Source organism: Coccinella septempunctata, chromosome X, assembly GCF_907165205.1.
Source record: "Coccinella septempunctata chromosome X, icCocSept1.1, whole genome shotgun sequence".
NCBI classification, from domain to species: Eukaryota; Metazoa; Arthropoda; class Insecta; order Coleoptera; family Coccinellidae; genus Coccinella; species Coccinella septempunctata.
The window spans coordinates 7,025,199-7,050,589 of record NC_058198.1 but is presented as its reverse complement, the minus strand read 5'-3'; the positions used below and the strand labels follow the sequence as shown (position 1 = coordinate 7,050,589).

The following is a 25,391-nucleotide window of genomic DNA, read 5'->3' as shown; positions in this document are numbered from 1 at the left end:
ATTCCATTTCTTCAATTTAAATGGCAATTTGGTACTGGAAACCATTGAATGTTTTCGAGACAGCTATATGCAATCCTTATTATTCCCTATAAAAATACTGCAAGGAAAATATATTCACAATTGTGGAAATATTCAAGATGAAGGAATGATGAAGAGTTAGTCGTAAGAAATGTTTTATCAGGCCTCTAAAAAAAAATTTTTTCATGGAACGGCGAATGCCTTCCTCACGTACCTTAAAACTACTGCTTCTCCGGACTCGTAATTATTTTTTTTCAGCAATAAAAATTGTAATTAGAGCTGGTTCACATCTTGAAAGTAAGTCCGGTTAATATTCGCGTGATTAAAAATTATTTTGAAATGCAACGTTCTTTATTGAATCTAATCTTCATCTATGTTTTATATCCGGGAATGAGGAATGCTGCTCGGTTATTTCTGGAAAGCAGACATCCGTAAATGGAATCCAGCATTTCGCGCTATAGATTTATTTCAACACGAATTTACCCAATTTTACTTATTTCTCCCTTTCGTTCCGCCCAAGAAATGAGAACGCATTCCAAGACACATAAACATGGCCGTATGAGAAAGCAATAATACACAGATTTAAAGTTTCCGGCTGTTACTTCCTACTCTAGAAGGAACCGAATTTCCGGTTTTAACGGTAGTTCTGTAGCAATCTTCCAAATTTGTTATTTCGTCTGTATTTAGTGCCGCGAGATTTCTGAACGATTTACGTTTCCACTCCATCTCTCTCTTCGATAAATCGGATTTTGGTAGTTTGGACATCCATTTCGGTTTATTATTTCCCATAAAACGTTTTATATAATCGAGAATAATGTGGAAAAAAAACAACAGCTTAAAATGGGACCCAATTAACAACGTTCTAAATCATCACATAAATCGATATGCAGATATCTGAGTATTCCACACACAGGTTATAAATTTCGTTTGAATTTGTAGCGAAAATTCGAATACGCAAAACAGCTTTCGTATTATTCCTTATGCGACGTTGAGAGCTGAATCTCGCCTTTGAGTGACTCTGAAAGAGAAACATATTGCAACGCAAAAACAATGAAGTTTCAGGGTGTGCCGAAAAACAACAAGTTGTTAACGACCGGGTAAATGATAAAATGTTAATTCCTGTCTTTGTGTGCATTTCATAAATAATCCTTTGAATGCCCGAGAAGATTAATGTAAGGTGGAACAAGTTCCAGAGACTTAATTCGATTCTTGCGTGTTCCTCATGATAAACTTTCACATTGAATTCATCAAGCCGGAACAAAATTAAAATGCCCAATTTTAAAATTACCTCAGAACTACAGACGAATTGATATCCATCGAGGCGATATAGAAAAACCAACCACGTAAAGTCAATGGAAAAATATTTCTGTTGATGGATCATCTCCATGAAATATTCTTCCATCTCATTTAAAGAATAATCTGTTATAGAGATGGATTTAATGGTCCACCATAAATATTAACTCATAAGCAATATTGAAAAATTAGTTCTATGAAAAACAGGAGAAACTAGAGATCAACAGAATTCATTTGCATCAGATTATTTTGAAAGTCATTAAAACAATCGAAAAAAAGTTATGAATTACGGGTGGAATGAAATCAATACATGAAAGTGTAAGGTAGGGAATACTAGAAATTTCACTAACAAAAAAGAATGATAAATCAAAGAATTTGAGAAGTTGCATTTTGAATTTTACTGAAAATGAAATGAAAATTTAACAGTCTCATGGGGGAATTTCCTCATCAAATGAGTCAGTGTTTCAAATTTAGAATTTTTAAGTTTAAATTAGCTTCCAATGAGGACTAACGTATGTGCTTCAGTTGGAAGTAGTTACAAGAGGTTTTGACTGGAAAAATTTTGGGAATATCGAAAATTATCTCTCAGTTTAAACATTTTTCAAATCTTTGGTGTTGTACTCATTAACACGAATGCTGTCCCAATTATATAAATACTTCCTCCAATTAATAAAAGAATCATTATGTGATTTTGGATTAAAGAATGGTCATCGAAGTGAATCAAACATTCTGAAATTCTTTCAACGAAATCTAACCACACAGTTTTTTTAGCAAGTAGAGAACATGTTCATCTTGTATTTCAGAGGAAGAAAATCTGAAAAATGGAATAATATTCCCCGGTGGAAGTTCTGTGTACAAAGTTTTGAAATTCTTGATCCTTGAAAGTGCTTACATAATGGAATCCTTATGATTTGCATTATAAAATAAAAAGAGCAGTTCCACAACCCCTTTGTTATGGAGGGCATTGTTGGAAATTAGCCTGTTCAATGGCAGAGCGGAAGTCACAATTAAAGGAGTTTCAATTCAAGAAATATCAGAGAGAAGTTCAATGACTCGAGATCAAGAATTCGAATCATTAGCGTCGGCAATGGGATAATAAAATGAGTAGAAACTTGGTGGAGATACGACATTCTGTATATAGTGCAAATCGTAAATCCATGACAGCAAATAGAGAGAGAAAATTTCGATGGTAGATTACATTTGTCGTGTTTCATTCAACTATTTGAAAAGAACTGGTAGAAATCACAAGAAGACCACTTCCAAATCCTCTAGATAGTTTGTCCATCCTCAAAATTCTTTCGTAATACATATTGATTTACTGCCTTCTTTTCATTTCTGATACTGAACTTTTGGAATAGAGCTCAGAAAAAAATGGACTCAACTTTCAATCAGCAACTACTGCCAATGGAGTTCTTGAAGCTGAAATTTTCCAATTTTTTTTCATTTCGCATTTTGAGTATTCTTAGATTCACGAAACTTTGGAAATAACGAATCTATGTCGAAAATATGCGACGATTTTTTGTTTGAGCTGAAAGTCTTCATCGAATCAGTGGGAGTTTAATTGAGTATTCAGTTCTTCGATCGAATCCACAACACTAAGAAATAAACTTCCGCTGGATAATCCGATAATCAAATTTCCTGTCGAGGAAGTAGAAATCGTAACTGGGCCAGTGAAAAACGAAATCTGACGGACAATGCGAACGTAATCTGCGCCACTGAAAGCGATCAAACTTAATTGCGGCCCCAAAAAGTGATGTTCAAATGCAATTAAATAAACTTTCGGAGTGGCTTGAGTACAAAGGGATCTTAAAACATTTCCCAGTCGTTAACACAGTCAAAACATCCAACTGAAAGATGTAAATGTTCGGCCGTTTCTCGTTCGTGATTCTTTGGATATTCCAATTAAATGCTCCCTGATTTATTCAAATTTCCACCGGCAACAGTGTGAAGCCGGCAGATATTACCGCTGTTCCTACTCAGCTTACATCAGCCCCTTCATATTTTTTCTTGCACTGAAAGCTGTACCCTCACCTTAGCGATTTTGATAATAATTAAGAGAGCAGTTCATCAAACACAACGGAAAAACTGAATATATGAAACATACTTGCCGAAAACTGGTACTGAAATTGGTTGCAGAATGGCGAATGCGCCGATTTTTTTACAGTTGCGGCGTATACGGACTAGAAGTGTTATGAGAACTATTTTTTTCTTAACACTCAGAAATATCACTCCTTCATATGCCTGGACATAAAATGCTGAAGGTTCTATTCGGATTCCTCCTTAGCTTTAATGATCAAAAGGCGTCCTAACCCAAATAAAACCGAGGTTTCGTGTTTCCATTTGAATAACCATCAAAAATATAGAAAATTTGGCGTAGTTTTCGGTGATTTTTCTTTGGAACATAACCTCAATTCTAAATATCTAGGAGTTAAGCTGGAGTCCTCGCTGAATTTCAAAGCACATTTGGAAAATTTGCTTCTGAAGTTGAAAACTATTAATAATATCCTGTATTAACGAGTTGCTGATGCATCCCTCAGCTCTGGTTTTTCGGCTGCTGAACATTGTTGCCCCGTTTGGGTTAAAAGTGCCCATGTGCAAAAACTTCATGCACAGCTGAATCTTTCGATTAGAATTATTACTGGAACTATTACATCTTCACCTATTCAATGGTAAACAGTTTTTTCAAACATTTTACCTCCCCATATATTCACGGAAAGGATCAATTTTTGCAGTTCGAGATGCCCTTCAATATGAATATTTTAGCTTAATTTGGAAACAGTTTTATCTCTTGCAATCCACTATACTCACGGGGATATTTCTTCAATATGAAAAAAGTGTCAGAAAGTTTTTTGAATTTCTTCCCCTTTTTTTTACTCTTATACTGAATAACCACTGGCATATCTATGGGAGATGATTCCCCAACATAAGGGTCCTGTAGCGTTCCTCGAACAACTGAAGAATAGAAGAATCATCACTTGGAAGACTGGACCTGGTCGAAAGACCCTCCCAGTCAAAAGCAAGATTTGGCTATTATAAATTTGAGAACCGAAGGCATTTCTAACGACGAGGGCGATCCTCCACCACGATCAACAGACGATTTTTGACGCAGAGATGATATTCCTCTCAGTGCAATTGAAGAACAAGTTATGTAGCTATGATTATTTTTTTTTCTTCAGTCATCATCAAGTCTTAGAATAAGTTTGGATGAAAGCTTTATTATTCACTTTTTTTCTCGTTTTCTGCTCTGTTTCTTTGTTTCAGATATTATTTCGAAATGGAAAGAGGATGAAGAAATTTTTATGTCAATGGAAAAGAAGCCCTTCGGTATTGAAAGCTTATTCTGTAAACAAATTTGTTATCACTACACTACTCACGGGGAGACAGGGTTTTTTACTGAGGTTTTTCGCTAAGCTCTTGTATCATACTCCAAATTGTATGGTACCCCGTTACACTAACCTTTGTTAAAACTCATACATATGCTATATTGTTTGATAACTAAAAATGTATTGCTGACATTCAAAAGAATACATGTATATACGGGGATAAAGGGTTTTTTACTGGGGTTTTTCTTTAAGCTTTTGTATCATACGCAAAATTGTATGGTACCCCATGCTAAAACTCCGAAACTGCTAAACTATATCTTATACACATGCTAAAATTATTGTTTGATGTTAAAAACTGTAATGCTCTTTATCTAAAGAATATTGTCAAGTTATAGGAAACATCTGTTATTTTATTGTATTGTATTATTCCTTTAGGAAAGCAGTTTTTATTCAACAAAAGTAACGAACAAAGAGAAATTTATACTTGGTATAGCAAAAACTTAACGAGCTATAGTATTCCTGGAAATACTTTCCCTTTCGGAAAATATCTCAGGTCTTTCCCGTGTGTGCATGTATGGATGGGGATCGATGAAAGAAACTTTTTAGTGGAGAATTAACGCGATAAATTCGTTTATGGGAGTTCGCGGAAAATTTTCATTCCATATTCATTCTACCCGGCTAGAAAATGAGTTAGGAACCAACGTCGCATATACTGCCAATATATGCTTCTATATGAACGACCGTAAAAGTTCATTATATCCCTCACGTCATTTTCATGAAGACTCCCAAGCACGTAAATTATAAAGAGAAATGAGAGCGTGCATTCCTGAAAGCCATGCTGTAATTTGAATTATCAATATAACCGCGATGTCTTGGGCTTATATATCATGTTGTAATTCAATTAAGGCCGACTCTATCGAATTGTGCATTCCTTGTTGTAGCACTAGCGACTTATATGGATTACCTCTCAGGAAAAAGCCCGGAAAAATTGATTGCCCAAATGCAGGAAACCGAGGGTAACGGTCTCATCGAAAATGAATTCTTTCCGTTACGGGTACTAATCGCATGCTAAATGAGATAATATACTATATATATAAATTCTTTCGAATATAAGCAATACATTTTTGGTTATCAAACAATATAGCATATGTATGAGTTTTAGCAAAGGTTAGTGTAACGGGGTACCAAACAATTTGGAGTATGATACAAGAGCTTAGGGAAAAACCTCAGTAAAAAAACCCTGTCTCCCCGTGAGTAGTGTAGTGATGACAAATTTGTTCACAGAATAAGCTTTTAATACTGAAGGGCTTCTTTTCCATTGACATAAAAATTTCTTTATCCTCTTTCCATTTCTAAATAATATCTGAAACAAAGAAACAGAGCAGAAAACGAGGCAAAAAGTGAATAATAAAGCTTTCATCAAAACTTATTCGAAGACTTGATGATGACTGAAGAAAAAAATAAATAATTATAGGACATAACTTGTCCTTCAACTGCACTGGGAGGAATATCATCTCTGCGTCAAAAACCTTCTGCTGATCTTGGTGGAGGATCACCCTCGTCGTTAGAAATGCCTTCAGTAGTAAATTAATAATAGCCAAATCTTGCTTTGACCAGGTCCAGTCTTCCAAGTGATGATTCTTCTGTTCTTCAGTTGTTCGAGGAAAGCTTCAGGACCCTTATATTGGGAAATCATCTCCCATAGATATACCAGTAGGTATTCAGTAGAAAATTGAAAAAACGAGACAGAAATTCAAAAAACTTCTGACACTTTATTGACAATTTGTCAATTTGATAATGCAACGTTATCACTCAAAAAATTTTTCTTTCCAAGTCCTCACAGAACTATGGAGTTTTATTGGTATTTTAAACTTCTTTTCAAGCGGATCTTGAACATCTTGGAATTAAAATTTCTTTCTCCATTTCAGGATGAATTTTTTTATGGCCGCTTCACGTTTCCAACTGGTCAATAAACATCGTGTTATTTTCATTACAAGCCCGACGTTCTGTGAAGTACGTCCGAAGTTTTCACATGTTGCGAGAAGAAAGAAGCTGCAGGGAGAGAACGAGATAATGAACGTCATGTTACCTGTATCTTAGGAGATGCTCATCTTGAAGTTTTATTTTGAAGTTGCATTCGTGCCCCTGAGTTCACTTATTCGAACTGACAAGAGGTCTGGGGAGCATCGTTGGAAATATATTATGATATTGTTATCTCTCCCGGCCTGCTACAGCCGTTGACGCAAACGAACTATTTACAGTTCGCTGTAAATCACACACTTTCCACATTTGTTCTGCGGAAATTTCTATGGCCTTTCCTAATTCACGCCGGCAGCGTGGCAGGAAACAATTTTGCCAAGTTTTCGTGAAATTGAATAGTTTCAACTATAGTCAACGACTAGCGTATGAGATTCCTACTACAAGCTGTTTATATTTAGCGTGATGAGTGTGCTAGGTGATGTTTATGAAAAGTTTCTCGAATTGTGCTGAAATCCAATTGAAAATGAGTTGCTTTTATCGAGAGTTAAAATGTCTGCAAAGGTGGAACCAGCAAAAAAAGAACATGTTTCGATCATATCCTTGAAGAATATAACCTAGTTCAAATTAATATGGGTGCTTTGAAAGTAGTAAAAGAAGATCGCTGTAGATTGACAACTTTTCATTCTATATATTATATCTAATTTCGAAAAATCTAAGTATACAGTCTCTGACTCGTACAAATATTTCAACAGTAGATTCTTGAGGCCAAAAGAAACACTTTTTTCCCATACCATTTTTTCCGATTTGGCCTTGATAAAAAGATACAACCATTTTAAGTTTCATAATAAGCTGTGCCACCTCTGGAAAAACAAGAGTACCTTCAGAATAACTTGCTAAATCTGTGACAATACACATCTGTGGATCATTTAAATAGAGTTGCATTCGGTCGAAGTAAACAATTTTTCGAATTACACAGATATTTTTCATTTTTGAACATCAAATTACTCGAAAACTGCGTATTATACGAAAAAATATGAAGAAAACTTTGTACAAAACGTTCAAATATTCATAAAATAGCGTCCAACTTAGTTTCAAGAGTTGTGTTCTTTAAATTTCTGATATTTTTATGGTCGTTATGAAGAACTGGAAGACGTGGGTGATAAATTGTGTTCGAAAAAGATTCATCAAATAAATAAAAAACCTTCTTCCAAAATTAATTTCATTCGATAAAACCGTTTGTGAGATAGCACTGAAAATAACATTTTTTATGCTTCTTCAACAGCCTTTATCTTTTAAACCGACAAGTTTCGAAAATATAATGGTAAAAAAAATTTTTCTTTTGACGTCAAGCGTCTACTGTTAAAATATTAGTACGAGTGAAAGACTCACCCTGTACAGTCTAAAACGTGATCCGTGAAGATTTTCGTGAATAGTTATAATTATTTTTCGTTCAGAATTTGAAGATTCACACATTTTGAAAAATAATAAACCAAAATCGCGTATTATGAGAAGGATTTTCAACGTTTATTGATTGCCTCCACTTTCTCCCTGTCTCCACGCTGTGCCAGTTTATGACCAATAATACTGTAATAGCTGATGCCGTAATGGAAACATAAACATAAAATAAACTTCATTATCAAATCACAAACAGTAAATCAAGTTAGTGTAGTAGTCTATGTATTAAGGACCTCGAGAACTATTTTCATCAATTGGTTCTGTGGGTTCTTGTTCTGTTCAAATCTAGGTTACCTGAAGTATATTTCGAACATTCGTTCATATTCGTTCAAAAAATGAATAAGTACATTTCACGAAGTGCAAGGATATGGGCAAAAAATGATAGTAGCACTTTCCAGTGAAAATGGCAGAAAATAGAGTTATATCCCCCTTATATCACCTACACTGTATTCAAAGTAGCTTCTATTGATTTATCCGACATGTAACCTTTGGCAAACAAAACATGTCCCGAAAGACATAAAGTTTCATCCTTTTTATCAACTCCTCTTTCATTCGGTTCGAAATGAAATCCTTTATCTTTTATGGCTGACTCTCAGGATGTAATAAAATCAGTAACAGTTTTAAATTTTCGATTCTGAAGGCTGCTTTCAAAGCAGCCCCATAAACGGCAACTCGACCCCCTAATCGGTTTTGAATGCTGGCTCGGTTCTCTTGTTGCCTCATTGATGAAATGGAATACTTTTCTCACGCCAGCATCCGTCCAGGATTCGCATATGGGATAGGGCTAATCATTTATCGGAATATTCTTCAATCGAACAAATCGATTATTGTTTTAATGAAGGCTGGCTATCTGTAACTGAGATCGCATGTTTGTAGTTTAAATGCCAATGTTGACATTTTTCCAAAGATATTCAAGGACCAATGAGGAGTATGAAGAAAAACTTCTTGCCTCTCAGTACTTTGAAAAGGTCGCGTTATGAATGCCTGTCAATTGTTTTCAATAGATTTTTTAATGAGTTCTATTCATGATCCGAACTTTTATGTAACATGTTTATGTTTCATATTCAGCTCACTAAGCCATCATATAAATTAGATGTTGAATATGTAGTATCTTGTCGATTTTAACTGTTTCTTGTTATCTTTCAAGAGAACATTGATATATTTGATCATTTATATCATTTGATGAATAAATAGACTAGTTCTCCTTCATTTGAGTGAAATCTGGTAAAACCTATTATTATAGTTTTCTCTGAATATCGTTAAAAGGTATACTTTCGATCGAAATCGGATAATAAGTTCAACAAGAGATTGCCCACTCATTTCAGAAGAAAATCCTCCTACAGTAGCTCACATTTTCCGCTTGCATTACTCAAAGGTTGATCGAATAAAAAAGTTGAGCGAAAGTCCTCCCCCTTTTCATGAAACTTCGAGATTTGAAATCAAATATTTCCCCATGAAAATCGGCGTTTAATTTACTCAAAAGTCCTCCAGCTCCAATTTTCGAAAAAATTTCGATTTGATTTGGAAAGACTGCCAAGGGGAAATGTTTTCCCTTAACGGAAAATGGGGGAAAAGTTACAGCAACCGTCCAATTCGTATGTAAATTCACTGGCGAAGTATACCAACCGATAAAACCTGAGAAATGAAAGAGGTTTATTTAGTTACGGATTCAATGGAACTGCCAGGAACCCCTTTTCACGGCAATTTTACACAGTTTCCTCAACTTACGTTCATTGGAACTTCGTCACATGCACCCCTAACAAGGAGACATAAACTGTAAATTAAAAAGGTTATAACCCTCCCTTTTTCTGTACGCTCCTTCACCCCACGTCAATTCTAGAGATTTCGTACGATTTGGTAGATTTCACAGTCACTGAGGGGGTAATACGATACACTATATGGGTTTTCCCGAATATACAGTGTGAGCCAACGATAGATACATTTCTATCAGTGATTTTGCCATCCAGTTTGTCCATTTACTGATTGGAAATGGGCTTCAAAATCATCTATGTATAATTCTCTGACTCGGTTGGATATCAGAGGCTTCTAAACGACCACGAACTGCTCAACATTAAACTATTCGTTAACGCTTCAAATTCCATTTATATACAATTAACATTTCCCCAATTATACACCACTCTCGAGTTCCTAATATGTCATCAATCATTACATTAATTTATAACAGATTGAACTGGATTGATTATAGGGGCTTCTAGAACTGTTAATGAATAATTACCATTAACATTAATAAGATGATAAGGTTAACCTGGATCATTCCGACTGAAATGAATCGAGGGTGGATAACTATGTTTGTCATCTGCACCACATGAGTAGATTATATAGTATATGCAATATTTTGTTCAGTCCCAATTCAAGTAGTTCTATGTCTTCTATCTTTATTCTAACACTTACAGTCTCCATTATTGATATTTCTCCTCGGAAACTATGCCTATATCCTCACTTGTTCACAGTTAAAAGATGGATTCTGATTCTGATTCGCCTTATAATAACTTTCGAAAGAATTCATCATGCCTCTGTTATAACAGCACCTTCCACTCAACTCACTAGTCATACAAACGATGTGCAGTATTAAGATGATTCAGACTAATCTGATAAACACCAAAAAAACGTGCTGTATAGATAAAATTCTGAGGTCACCAAGCATCGACGAAAATGTTCAAAATAAAGACAGCTCAGGATATTCTCTAAGTCACCATCCACTCTTGTACATTAGACTGGACTGGCATATTCAATTATTAGTCAAACGTATGTTGTGTAGAGAGAACTGAATGTACTTATGTCCTATTTACTGAATAACTTTGCTAGGAGGTAGCACATTTTGAAAGCTTTGGTGCTGGTAGACCTAGAGATGATCTTACCAAGTGAATGTATGGCTTAAAGGTCCCCAAAGCAGCATCACTTGAACCATCACATCTTAAATGCCTACTGGCTGGGATATCTCGCCACCACAAACAGAACCATAAATTTTTTCTAACCAACGGATAACTACTGCTAGACGACGAGCAGATTTTGGTGTAGGGTATCACTATCAGATTCAGAGGATGTGAAAGAATCTTAAGTCGTCAATGTACATATAAATGGAGGGATGTGAACAGTCCAAATTGATCGGATTCATAGTGGATGAATAATGGTGGTCCTAGTACCGACCCTTGGGGAACGCCGTTCGTGATAATTCTTGCAGGAGGAAAATATTTTGCTCTCATCAAGGACCTACAAAGAGATCCAGTTGAAAAGGCTAGAGAAGACATCTATTCGAAGATATTCTAGTTTGACAAACAGGCGTCTACGTTGTCTAAAGTCCAAGACATCTCATTATTTTCAAGATTGGCTAAGAGATCCTCCTCCTTACGAAAGAAATCTATCGAAGAAAATATAGCATGTTGATGAGAAGTTTGTTTTTTTCTGTTCGAATTCATGTCTGCTTGAAATTTCGGAGAGCTCGAAAGATGCCTCTCTCTAAGACATCTATATACATTTTCTGAATGAAGTTATTTTCGATTGTCAATAGTCCTGATGGCGTGCTCTGAGAAATCAATTTTCATCTGATATTCTGAATCTGGAAAGAATCAATGTGATATTGCCGTAAATAATAAAACGTCCATAACTCGATGGCTTGGAAGGTATGGAAATGAATGTATTCGGTTCACAAAGATGAGAATCCATTGAAGTTCCTCTCACTGAAATTTATTCGACATCGGATGTTATTAGATTCTCTTCAGAGTACAAAATGAAAAGCTGAGTTTCACACGATCCTTCACTAACTTCAAGATAAATGCTCCTAGTAGATTTTGAATCCGGCAAAATTCTCTTTTAACGGCTCTAACTGAAATCGATAACCGTTAAGTAAAATTACAGATTTCGCTTGTGAGCTGGGGGCCCTACATCTTGAATATTTGACGCTCAAAAAAAACCCTCAATCTCGAGCCAAAGCGGAATGCTAAATCTATCCCTGCCTCGGAATTGGAGTCCAGATTAACTTTTTTTTTTCAATTCCGACACGTTTCGAATTCAACGTTCATCATCAGTTAATTTTTCTACGCTTTCCTGTTACGCATGGAAAAAATCCCGGTGAAAAGTTCGGACAGTGAGTTTCGAAATGCGATCGAACATTAATTAATTTTTCGCGGAAAAACAAACTACTATTAATTGCAACAAACTTCGCGGCCATCTGGCGTCATTTTTTTTTGTTAGAACGCTATTTCGACTGGCACAAAAATCATTAATTTCCAATCGAACCGAACTTTGGAGACGACAAGTTTCTGGCAGTCAGATATGTGGAAAAAAGACCAGAAATTTCAGGGATATGGTTTAGTTCAGGAAACCTCTAAAATAAAACATTATTCAGTATAGTTTATACTGTTCATATACAATGTCAGAAAAACGGTGGAGAGAAAAAGCCATACAATCGATTTTTTCCGAAAAACCTTTTTATTAGCCCTACATAAAAGCACTGCTACATTTAAGAAATTCATCTATTTTGGTTTGGTGAATTGTGAAGCTTTCGAATTGCATGAGAACTCCATTCCATATGAATTTTTCGAATGAATTTGTAGGACAAAAGTTGGTTTTTATGCTGAATGCTGTTTGGATGTAATGTTTTACTTTTTTCTCTCAAGACACAGAGTACAGAATATCATTTGCGATAAAAATTGTATATCCCTATGCGACACTAACGTGTATGATTAGTCATAATGGTTTTTTTCTGTCAACAAGCTATCAGGATAGAGTATTCGGTGCTATAATCTTAATACGTGGCTTCCACTTCTCCAGGACCTTATCAATATACTTAAACCGTGATCCGAGTGCAGGAACTCCAACAATTTTCGGTATCCTCTCGAAAATGCCATGATATTTTCGGATATAAATCATTGTTAAGTCCGTGATACGTCAGATAAAATTACACAAGGGGTGTATTTATATTGCCAAGATAGACTAGGACTCATCGTCACTATCAGTGGAAAAGACTCGTTGGTCAGTTGAGTTGGATGAGGACTTCATAATATGGAGCGTTCAAAAAAGTATAATCGTCAAATAAACTATGGAACTTTGAAGGTTAGCCTTCTTACAACTAGACTGACCTAATATTAACATTACATCAATCACCAGCGTAACTTTTTAAGAAGAAGTTACCTAGCTATTGAATAGGGGTTGTAGATAGAGCTTTAACCATCATCTAGGAAAATTCCTCACCATTATTTGAAATATTTCCCATCGTTTCTTCGAGGATTCCAGTAATTTGTTATAGTTTCGTTCTCATCTGCTCTGTAATATCTGTTTGAATTGACATTAGATCTCGTGTGAGGAAAAATTTGAATTATCGAATCGAATCAGCTTTTAATTTTTTATTAGGTCTTCTTCAACGTTCGTTTTGCGTTTTGTTTTTTTTTTTTCAACTAATTGGGAATATTGCGAATATGAAGAACTGCGAATACAATGGAAAATGTCGGAATGATGTAACACAAAGCGAATGCTATAAAACCCATGTTTCAATTTGTCACGAAACTCATCAGTATTTTTTTTCATGAAGTTTGGAAGTCAGCAGTATCTGATTTAGACACGCACAAGCCAACATTTCATTATTCATTATACGACTGACAATTTTTCATCGACTAATTATTCCAGGAGCTTTGAACATGGTTATTGTATTCACTCCCATGCTGAATTTCTGACAAAACATGATAATCCTAAAAATGCACTGAATAAAAATTCCCATTCAACTGACAGCTGGAATTGGATCCAAGTGGCGATAGGACGACTGTTTTTGATAGATGCGTTACAAAAATCTAGTTTACAACAGATCACATATAATATGTTACTTTGTTAGTTCCCTCAGTTTCAAATCAAACGAGCGACATGTATCAGCCTTCGGAATTCATTCATACATGGGACAAAAAATATTTCCCCATTAACGTTTTTTTTTTCAATTGAACTGTTTTTTCAATTTTGTCCAATGTTGAATCGAATCTGACAGATTATTCTCAGATTCTTATTGCTGATTGTAGAGCTTTTTCATGTAGTTTGCGGATACTGAAATTCACTGCGCAAAAAAATTAACGCACATTCTGAAAATCTCAATTTTAATGAAAGTCAACTCTACATTGACTTTATAACTTATTTCTTATGTTCTCTCGGGAAGGTTTTGAACGAAACAAGACACATTAAATGGAAGAAAAATTCAGGATTTCACCGAATCTTATGTGAAAGAAGAGAAATGAACAATTTTCAAAATACTGAAATGCTGATAAATGATTTAATACTTGGTATTTCCACCCCTTGCGTTAATTACAGCTCGGCAACGACGGTTCATACTCGAAATGAGTGATCTTAAAATGTTCTGATCTAATCCTTCCCAGATTTCTCCGAGTTGGATTCCTAAGTCATTAAAAGTAGCTGGATGATTTTCTGAACTTCTCAGCCTCCTATTGAGGTTGTCCCAAACCTACTCAATCGGAATGAGATCTGGACTTCTTGCTGGCCATTCCATTCGAGAGACTTCAACCTCTTCAAGGTACTCCTGAACGATGTGCGCACGATGGGTGAAGGCATCATCATCCATAAAAATGAAATTTTCACCAATGTATGGAGCAAATGGCACTACATGCTCTTCAAGAATGTTCCTTATATACTTATCAGCATTCATAGCTCCATTATCAACGACCACTAGGTCTGTGCGAGCAGTCAAAGATATTCCACCCCATACCATAACCGATCCTCCCCCGAAACCAGTAGTATTCAGGAAATTGCACTGAGCAGATCTTTCATGTGGACGTCTGTATACAAGGGAACGTCGATCACAATGATAGAGGCAGAATCTAGACTCATCTGTGAAGAGAACTCTTTCCCAATCGGCCTCTTCCCAATGGATATGCTCTCTCGCAAAATCCAAACGCGCCCTTCGATGGGCTGGGGTAAGAGCTGGGCCTCTTGCCGCGACACGAGGCCTTAAATCATATTCTCTGAGGCGATTTCTTATTGTCTGAGTGCTAATTTGCACCTCATGAGTTTGCTCAAGCTGAATTTGAAGGAGGCGAGCGGTTGCAAACCGTTGTCCCAACGAAGAAACTCTCAAGTAACGTTCTTGAATGGCAGTTGTTACCCGTGGTCTACCCTGTCCTGGTCTTCGGACATTCATACCTGTCTCCCTGAATCGCTGCAACATTCTGGACACACTTGTATGGGAAACTCCAAACCTTTCTGCAATTCTTGTGTATGTCCTCCCTTCTTCTCGCAAAACTACCGCTTGGGCACATTCCTCTTGGGTCAAATCTCGTGTTTCGCGTTGCATAGCGATCGAGTGTAGAAAATCAAACGAAAGAAAAACTATTGATCACTAGAATCGATCGAGAACAACTGATTTTAGAATGGAGCCAATACATTCAAAATCTGATAATATCATCTTTTTTTATTCCTGCTGGGAAAAAACATCTGTATTGAAGAAAACAGTTGAATGTGGATAACATATGCATGCATAATTCTGATAAAAATAATTATCATTGAGAACACCTTCAGTTGTAGAATAAATTTGAGATTTCCATAATGTGCGTTAATTTTTTTGTACTGTTCCACAAAAGTCAAATTTCGGAAATTTCGTGAAAAATACAACAAACAAATTTTCACCTGAAACTGTAAACCTTATATAGAAATGGGCAAAAGAACTGAACATTTGTATTTACCATAATGAAAAAATTGGTTAAAAAAATGGAAACTTTGGTACAGTCTCAAATTTTTTAATATTTCCTGGTGGATTATATTCAATGGTGATCTGAGCTGAGATCTATATCGCATAATTCTAATTTGAGCGTTCTTTCGTCAAGGGAATGCGCAATAGTTTTCGTAGTCCGCAATAAAACATATAAACAAATCTCAGAGGGGTAGAGCGAAACCGAAATACTCCACATTTCACGTCAAAATTCTTTCATTTTATTACGTTGCCAGCATTTTGTCCGGCCCATTTCCCAAGGTGGACTTTCGCATCATCGAACATGTTCGAACCCCCAACACAAAACTTTCCTGTCTCGGCAAAAATAGATGTTTTGCCTCATTTGATTTATATTTAGTTTCGTCAGGGGAGTTGTTTCTTCACCCCGTCCTTAAAACCTAGCCGGCGAAATCTCACAATTAAACTGGCGCAAACGCACGATCCGAATAAGGAGTAGGAAAGATTAATGCCCGAGCTGAAAATGATTTCAACACATCTCACCGACTTTTATGAATCTCAGGTGAATTTCTCAAGGAACGGCGCCGCTATTTCAATTGGAAGATATATCGCTATTTTATGTTCGAGAGCGTGGTAGCTGAGGGACTGACACAATTTCCACGGAAAAACAACGAATAATGGATACATACAGAATAGACGAATAATTCCACAATGGAGGAGGCTGATTTTTGTTCGCATCATCGCATTTTACTAATCATAAAATGGGAAACTGTTACTACCTGGTTGAATTCCTTAATGAAACCTTCATGAATTCTACCATTACAGCCCATCAGGACTCATGCTTGCATTCCCAGGTGATATTATCTATTGTTATGTATGGCTATAAAAAAACAATTCATTCCTCAATCTATTATTTTTTTGTGAGGAATTGTTCTGGACTGAGAATCAATCGGTTTTTGAGAGAAACTTGACTTCTTGAATGAGTCGATGGGAAAATTGAAAAATCTAGAAAATATTTTCCTCTTCATTGAACCCTTGAATAATGTTTTGGCATTTCAACATGAATATCCTTCGAAAATACAATTCGGTTTGGGTTGACTAAATTATATTGAATCCTTCTTTATTGTAAAACAAATCTAGGTAGCCCGCATGACATCGTAGTGTATTCCTAAGTTAATAAATAAAATTTATGTACATATACAGGGTTTTTTCAAAGGTGAGGCTTTTTTTTTGACAGAAGGTAGAACTCATCAAAATGAGTCGTACAACCAAAAATGTTCATATAAAATATCCAAGATGGCTGAGATACAACCTCTAGAAGTTGGAGAAAATTTCATTGATTTTCAAGTACGGGACTGTAGAAGGTGACTCCGGCATCGCAAAAACGAAACAAAACATAAACATAAGGCTGGACAATGAATGGTTCAGTACCAAGTTCACTGGATTAGATGCATCAAGTCACTTTTGAGAGAATCATAATTGTTGTATCGTGCAATTTAGGGTGAAAAAAAAGTAGGCAGTTTCTTTAAAGTGCTTATGTTCGTTATGTTGAAAAAGTGCTATAATGTTTCCCCATTTCATCCCATTTTTAAGACGATTGTTGGAATGTTCGAACAAGTAAATTGTGATGCCCATTGTGAAAAAATTCAAGAATAATTTAGACGAATTTTATTGGTGAGATTTTAAAGTATTATTCTATTTTTTACACTTGTGTCCTAAGTCTCTTCTGTCAGTTGGTATCGAAATGAGCCACTTCATGAAATCGTGTAAGTTACTAAAAAATAATGAGAACAATTCGGCAATCCTAAGTTTTCATTTTCATTACCACGTAAATATCGAACGAACCAATATCCTAAACGAAACCACATGGTCGAATCAGTAGATAAGTTTTTTCCACTGCTTTGCGATAATTCAGCTAACAAACGGTCTAGGGTCGTATAAGGATCTATTTCAGTAAATATTTTGAAAGTTTTGTATAGGTGATTTTTGGTGAAACGTTTCATTTTTACCAGTTCTACCTTCTGTTTAAGGAAAAGCCTCGCACCTTCAAATACACCCTGTATAATTGAATAGATGGGTGAAAGAAATATGTGACTGTAAAATTGACTGCTTTTTTTGGAGATGATCCAATTCCAAATTAAACTTGCATGGCACTTAGTGTTATTCTTTATATGTTAGTATTTTTCATTCAATTTGGAGTAATTCATTGAGATTTGGAATTCAACTGTGCCAGAAGAAATTTATTACAGTTTGTCTCTAGGCAATTTGGAAATAAGCTTCTTCCTGGTATTAAGAAACGACGAAGATTATTAAAAAAAGCCGCTGAAAAGAATCAGTTAACAGAGCTAATTTCTTTTGAAAATCTGACTGAGTAGGTTGTTTCTATTGACAAAATCATAATCTAAGTATTCCAATTTTTCGCATAAAAATTCAAAACTTGAAGATTTCATAAAAAAGAGGAATAAGAAGACATGGTTTTAGCGTTGGAAAAGTTGTAAAATCAAGGTTTTTGGCGATCAACTGACGATTTCTTTGTGCATGTTTAGACAAGAGTTAGCAAGATCTATGAAGTAGGTTGTTTGGAAAATATGGTGTTCTGCATGATCTTATGGTTTACTTGGTAGTTTGTGGTTGGTGATGAAAAAAGTGCCCTGATAATGATTGTGATTCAAAATTGTATGTTTCTGAAGTGTCCATGTGTCCAAGACAGAATATAGATCTGTCCTGATTTTCCTAACTATATTTTTCTATTCTCATTCCTTCTTCAATGGGTTCAGACCCAACCATTGGGTATAAAATACATCTATATCATTTAAATACACTAACTCTATTCCCTGTTCCCCTGTTCGTTCCTTGGAAACAGCTTCTGGAAGAATATTGCAATCTTCCAGCATGAATTTCTTGGAGAAATAAAAAAATTGGGGGCTGCTCCATATTGATCAACGAATAATGCCGTATCATTCGATGAGTCGCAGGAGATGGAGAACGTAAGACGTGGGTAAAGTTATCTCATCCGATAAGGATTCCAAAAAAGCGACCGATCAATAGGACATGCCATTAGTTGCGAGTAAGAATATGAACTTACCTTGTGTGGATGATATAGTGAGTGACGTGACTGTGATGTGTGTCCTGGGATGGGGCCCAGGACAGATTGACAGAGCGTGAGGTAAAGCTTACAATAAGCGGCCTTCCAGGAGGATCTGGAACATCTGTAACAAAGGCACGGTCTTGACATAGTTGACCTAAAAACGCATTAGTATAATTTGTTTTTAAATTCACTCCGAAGAAGGGTCTGAAACGGAATTCGCCGCAGAAATGTTATTACACTCTGGAATATCAAGTGGGTTTGTTTCACCACCGCTGCAGTGCATTCGGTCCCTTCTCGCAAATTGACTGGGACAGGATTTTTGTATCCTACGTTGGACAGATCACGTTTCAGTATTAAATTAGCTACTCATGTTTCGCAACTTCGAATTAAATTCTATACCCTAATGGGGAATTAACGCTTCGTACGAACTTTTGAATTCTGAATGTCGAAGTGCTATATTAGTGGAAGGTATTCCTCAGGGCCGTTCCTAGGTCCTTTACTTAAAAGACACAGAAAAGTAAAAACTGCAAAGTGATTCATTTTCCAAAATACTGATCCTAGAAAAAATCTAATTGCATATTCCTGATCTACGACCTCGAGTCAGTCAGTAAAGGAACCCGGGTCGATATAGCTAAACGAATGATAATTTGTTGTTAATTTCGGTGGTGGAGCGCAGGTAAACACAAGTAGCAGACGAAATTATTCAAAATTCGAAAATTTTTCGAATTATATCGACGCGGGTCATTTTTTTGACTAAATCGAGATCGTAGATTACGAATATGCAATGAGATTTTTTCTAGGATCAGTATTTTAGGAAATATATCACTTTTAGTGAAAAATTTCGAGAAAATTTGTCAACTTTGAGGAGATGTAGCACCTAGAAAAGAGGCACTGAACAAATGCTGATTTTTGGGGTGATAAATTGATCCTCTATTAATGAAAAAATCCAACTTTCATTCACTTACCGCGAACGGTTTAGATTTTATGATTTTTTCGGCGAAAGTCCGAAATTTCGAATTTTCCATCGACCATAACTTGAAAACTAATCCTTTCAGCTGAGTTCTGTTTGCATATTCGTAATCTACGCCCTCGATTTAGTAAATACTCCAATTTTGGTGGAAATCGGGAAGATCGTAAATTTTTCAAATTTTCCATACATATATGTATGGGAAAATTGCGATTTTTCTGAAAAATATTTTTGGTCTCCGATCCAGACCAAATTGATACTGTGAACTAATTCGAGGGCGAAGATAACGAATATGCAAACAGATATTTTTTTAAAAATTTATATTTCAAGTTATGGTCGATGAAAAATTGGTAAATTTGGACCTTCGCGGAAAAAATCATAAAATCGAAACAGTTCGCGGTAGATGAACAAAAATTGAAATTTTCTATTTGCAAAGGATCCTAATATCATCAAAAAAATTAGCATATGTATAATTCTCTTTTTCTGGCTGCTACAGCTCCTCAAAGTTGACCAATTTTTTCGAAATTTTCGACTAAAAATGTTCTATTTCCTAAAATACTGATCCTACAAAAAATCTAATTGCATATTCGTAATCTACGATCTCAAATTAGTCAATGAAATGACCCGTGTCGATATATTACAATTTCAATAGAGCCCCTTCATTTTGGAGAAATTTCCTTCTTCTTTTGGAATGTTGTCAAAAAACATACAGAAATAATGAGAAAGAATAATTTTTCAGAAAACCTTGATATTCTCAATCCGATGCTACAGTGTAATGAACGGTATCTATCATTTTAGTGTAATAAAACCACCACTCTACAACTCTCAAATGTAAATGGGGTGAAAACGACATAAACTATCCCGGAATGACACTGACCCTCCAATGTGAAATAACGTCCCTGTGAAAATCACTCGAGGGTGGTGCACCACATAATGTCTCTATACAATTTTGGTTTCCCCAGCATGAACGCATGAACAGATTCAATATAAGTATCAACGCAAAATTTACCATCAGGAATCTGGTATTATACAGGGAATATTCAATCGATAAAAGGAATATGGTCAGTTACCTATCGAATTATTCGAATATGGATGTTAATTTTCAATCATCTAATAATTCTAATTCAAACTCGAAAGATCATGTGGTTAAAATTAAAATTAAAATTCAACAGACGCAGAGATAAAATGGAAGACCAAATTGAATGTCACCACGAAATTAACGAGCGAGGCTAATTGAAATGACAAAATTCCCCTGAATCCCACCTCCAAAAGACTACAAAATGGTATATTATATCATCATTAAATTCGTATAATGTCCAGAAGTGGGATTCAAACTCCATAAACTAATGTTGGTGAAGTTTCAAAAGTTACGAAGGTAAGTAGAACGAAACATTCAACTATGAAATACTGGAAACCGTGCAGTCAGTTTATTGCGTATTGAAACTGTTAAAGTTACATTGGAATTTCTCATGAGTGAAAATTCATCAACAATGCCTGGATGACCTTTTGATATGGGGATATTGAATGATGAGCCAATTGTGTAGGATGATAATAATCGAATTCTTCATTCCTAAATGATCCTTTCTGAAACGGAATTTAATCAAAGGGGACTATGGATATTATACTTTTTTCTTTAACTTTCTGAGCAGAAAATCATTCTATGATCTAGTTCTAAGAGCCATATTTTTCCCTGTTCCCCAATCTTTCAGTTATTTGCACTGGGATGTTGAATATTATAAAACTGATCGAAAAATGGTTCTCACGCTAATGAAAAATTCATTTTTCTGTTCCATTGTCAAAACGAATCCTCTCACAAAATGCGATCCTGTTTTTATTTATTCATTTCCGAATTAGATTATACTCTACTTGAATCGATATCGGCGTGTTGATAGCAAATAATAAAAGCGAAATAATTATTATTGATCTAATCATATTGAATTCAGGTTCTTCATAAAAGGAATAGCTGGATAGTTCAAGGCAAATACACTGCTCAACCATTCATAGGTATCACGTTTGAATTTCTTCAATCAATTGTTGAGCAGTGTATATTCGATTGAATCTGAGTAGTGAAAGCAGAAAAATATTTCTGCTTTTGATGGGTATAATTAACTGAACAGTGTTCCTATCGATTTTTCTTCTTAATGATCGATCCCATGTTGACACGAATTTGACCATTAGTTAGGATTGGACTGATATGAGCTTCGATCTTTATCAGGGCCCAAATTATCTTCATAATTCACTAAATTAGTAATATTAGCCTCATATCGTTTCCCCTAGGTATAATTAAATCATAATGTTATCAGATGTACCGATGATATAATGGCCTTACTATTGATATCCCTGTGGGATGTCGATTGAATGATTCGATTGTTGAATTATCTATGGGACGCAAATTTCATTTGATGGCCACGATATTCGATTGAAGAATTACCACTTACGTCTTCGGGGTATACTCAAATTACAGCTCCTGTCGATATTCATTATTGGAAAAATATATTTTGTCCTATCTTCTAGTTTATCGTCCAAATTAATCCCTCTTCGACATATTTCATCTCAAGAGGTGATTTTCAGTTCAGAGCTGTTGGATACTTTTTTATCGGTAGAATATGTTGAATTGGACGTGTTCTGGAGGTAATGAATTTTCAGCTCAAGATATATAAGCTTCATCTCATTGAAAGCTGTAAATGATGGATAGTCCCATTTTTTTTCTGTTCAAACTTATCAATCTTCATTCGTGTACACTCAGCTCGATTCACATATTTCGCCGATGCGTATTCTGTTATGAAATGCAGAGTCTCGTACGAGAAACATAAATATCATCCAGCATCGGATATTGACCAACTGGGGGAGTTGAGCAGTCCCAGACAGCGTTCACCATGTACTAAATGATCAGCATATACGTCATAGTATATGCCTACGACCGAAAAAGTGCCCTTCTGTATAATATGAACCCTCATTTTAATAATATGGCCAGAAATCTGATACGGAAATATTGTAATTTTATTAGGGGTTCAAAGTGAAAACGCTGACATGAAACCTCAGGCGAGAATTACTCTCGCTCTCGTTTGGTGTTACCAGGATGGACCAATTTAATTCCTGTGTTCGAACCTCGCACGAATTCTCGAAAAACGTATGAAATAGACCGACGTCACTTCGAGTCTGAGGGCTATTTCTGGCATCTGTGGAATACTGTCGGAAATATTGAGTTAAAACTGGAGAAATGGAAAAGAACTTGAGAACAATGTGGAATATTCACGAGAGGTATTCATTCTTTTCCGTTCAATCTGAGAACAGAATCAACATTCAGAGGAAAATCGGAAAGTGGCGGGGAAAACAATTTCAAGAAAAAGTCTTTCACGGCAGCTGCTCCAGTATGAACAAAGATACGTTAAAACCTTAGACTTTTGTCTAAGGTTAAAACGCAGGGGAGTGACTTTGCTGTATCAAATTGTGAGTCTTTAAAGAATATTTTCCTAGGTTATTGTTATAAGCAGTGAATGAACGATAAAAGCAGATGATAATTATAAACATTTACATTTATACCATTCGTTGTGCAGTCACATGTATTAAAAAGGGTTAAGAGGTAAGCAGATTTACGAAGATATGCTTAATACTCTTGGTGATCAATGTCCTTCGTGAAAAATTGGACTGCAAGCTTCAAAAGAGGTGAATTTTCCGTTGAAGATGATGACCGATAGGGGAGGCCAGTTTCTGTGTCAGTCCCCGAAAATATCGATGCAGTTCATGACAAGATTTTATCAGACCGTCGAATTGGGCTAAAACCGATATCTGAAGCACTGAATTTCAAACGAACGCGTTCATGATATAGTTCACGTCAAATTGGACATGAGAAAAATTGCTGCAAAATGGATCCCTAGATGTTTGAATGTTGACCAAAAGCATGCAAGGGTAGAAGCATTGCGTTCGATCTGTGCTTGATTTGAAAACGATGTAGACTTCTTAAACCGAATTGTTACTATTGATGAGACTTAGGTACATTTTCACGATCCACAAACAAAGCAACAATCGATGGAATGACGACACTCTGATTCTCCAAGACCTAAGAAGTTTCGTGTCCAAAAATCTGCTGGAAAAGCTCAGTTTTTTTGGGATTGCCATGCAGTAACCATTATTGATTTTTTGTATAAGGGTAGAACAATAACCGGAGATTACTATTCGACATTATCGACCACTCTACGGCAAAAAATTGAAGAGAAAAGACGCGGAAAGCTATCCAAAGGTGTTTTGTTTTTGCAGGACAACGCCCCTGCACAGAAATCTCATGTTGCCATGCAAAAAATTCGTGATTTAGGGTTTGAATTACTAGAACACCCCTCTTATTCATCAGATTTGGCTCCATCCGACTATCATCTCCTTCCTCTACTGAAAAAAAGTTAAAAAGAACGTAAATTTTTTTCCTACGAGGAAGTAATGAAAGCTGTGGAGGTATGGTTCGCAGAGCAAGAAGAAACATTTTTTTTGAAAGGTCTAGAGACGTTGCAGGTTCGCTGTAATGAATGTATCCAATTAAGAGGAGAATATGTTGAGTCATAAAATATTTTGACACTGAAATTTTGTTTGGTGCTATAGTAGGCTAAGAATTTTGAAATATATCCTCGTATATACCTATTTACATCAACAAACACCTTACGGAATTTCTAAAATAAAATTATGCGCCCCAAAAATCACCCCTGGATCCGCCACTGCTACCAACACTGATTTATTCATGGTTTGTTCATTAAGACTATAAAGTGAAATATGGCATCGGAAATACATATTAGATTATTTCCTGTCTATAAAGTCAAGCACAGATTATCGACTATCGACATAGTTTTCTTAAGACTCGTACAATTTCTTTTTCGTATTGATTTATTCACAACTTTATGAAGCTTAAATAGGAGTTTAAGAATGGAAAGGTGCCAAACAGCATTCTTATTTTTCCCATTCAGTAATAACAATAGATCACTAGTTGCCAAGGATTTTAAAGAATTATCTCCATAAATAACCGTAATGGCATATATGGGTGGGCCACAAACTCCCTCCTGATTCATTCGTGATAGTTTTCCTGAGGTAGGTGAAGCAGGGACGACAATACCGATGACAAAAACGCTTAGTTGCTTGTGGAATAGGTTCCATTTGACCGTGATTATAACGTTGTGGACGCCTCAAATACGATTGCAACCCTCATTGACCACAGCCCCTCTACGTATGAAGAGGGAATCGATATTTTAATTATATGAATTCTCCTTTTGGCTTTGAACAGAAAATGCACCATCAAACGAGGTACACGCTCAAAGGGTTCAATAGAGTGTATGAACTGAAAAAGAACGCGGTGGCCTAGCCAGCTCGAGTAAGAAAACCGCACAATGGCTTTTTTCAGGGGTTCCAAGACATTCAGTGCCCTCGTGAATGTTCTTCATAAACGGAAAATGTGGAATACTTGCGGATTTTATTTGAAGATACTTCGGAAGTGGACGGAAAATTGGAGTAGATTGGAGGCGAAGTTCCCCATAATCGAGCACCCAGATTTCACTGATTATTGAACTTTTTATGAACTCCTCCGCGTTGAACCGATACTCATGGATGAAT

At 35.8% G+C, this 25,391-nt stretch overlaps 1 protein-coding gene across 1 annotated transcript in view; it reads right to left on the bottom strand.

The window, feature by feature from the left end:
• Positions 1-25,391, bottom strand: part of LOC123321261 (tyrosine-protein phosphatase 99A) — a 272,028-nt gene that overhangs the window by 208,930 nt on the left and 37,707 nt on the right. The window contains exon 3 of the mRNA XM_044908704.1: positions 18,833-18,956. Within this exon, the coding sequence (XP_044764639.1) occupies positions 18,833-18,956 (124 nt within the window). The remainder of the gene's footprint in view (positions 1-18,832; positions 18,957-25,391) is intronic.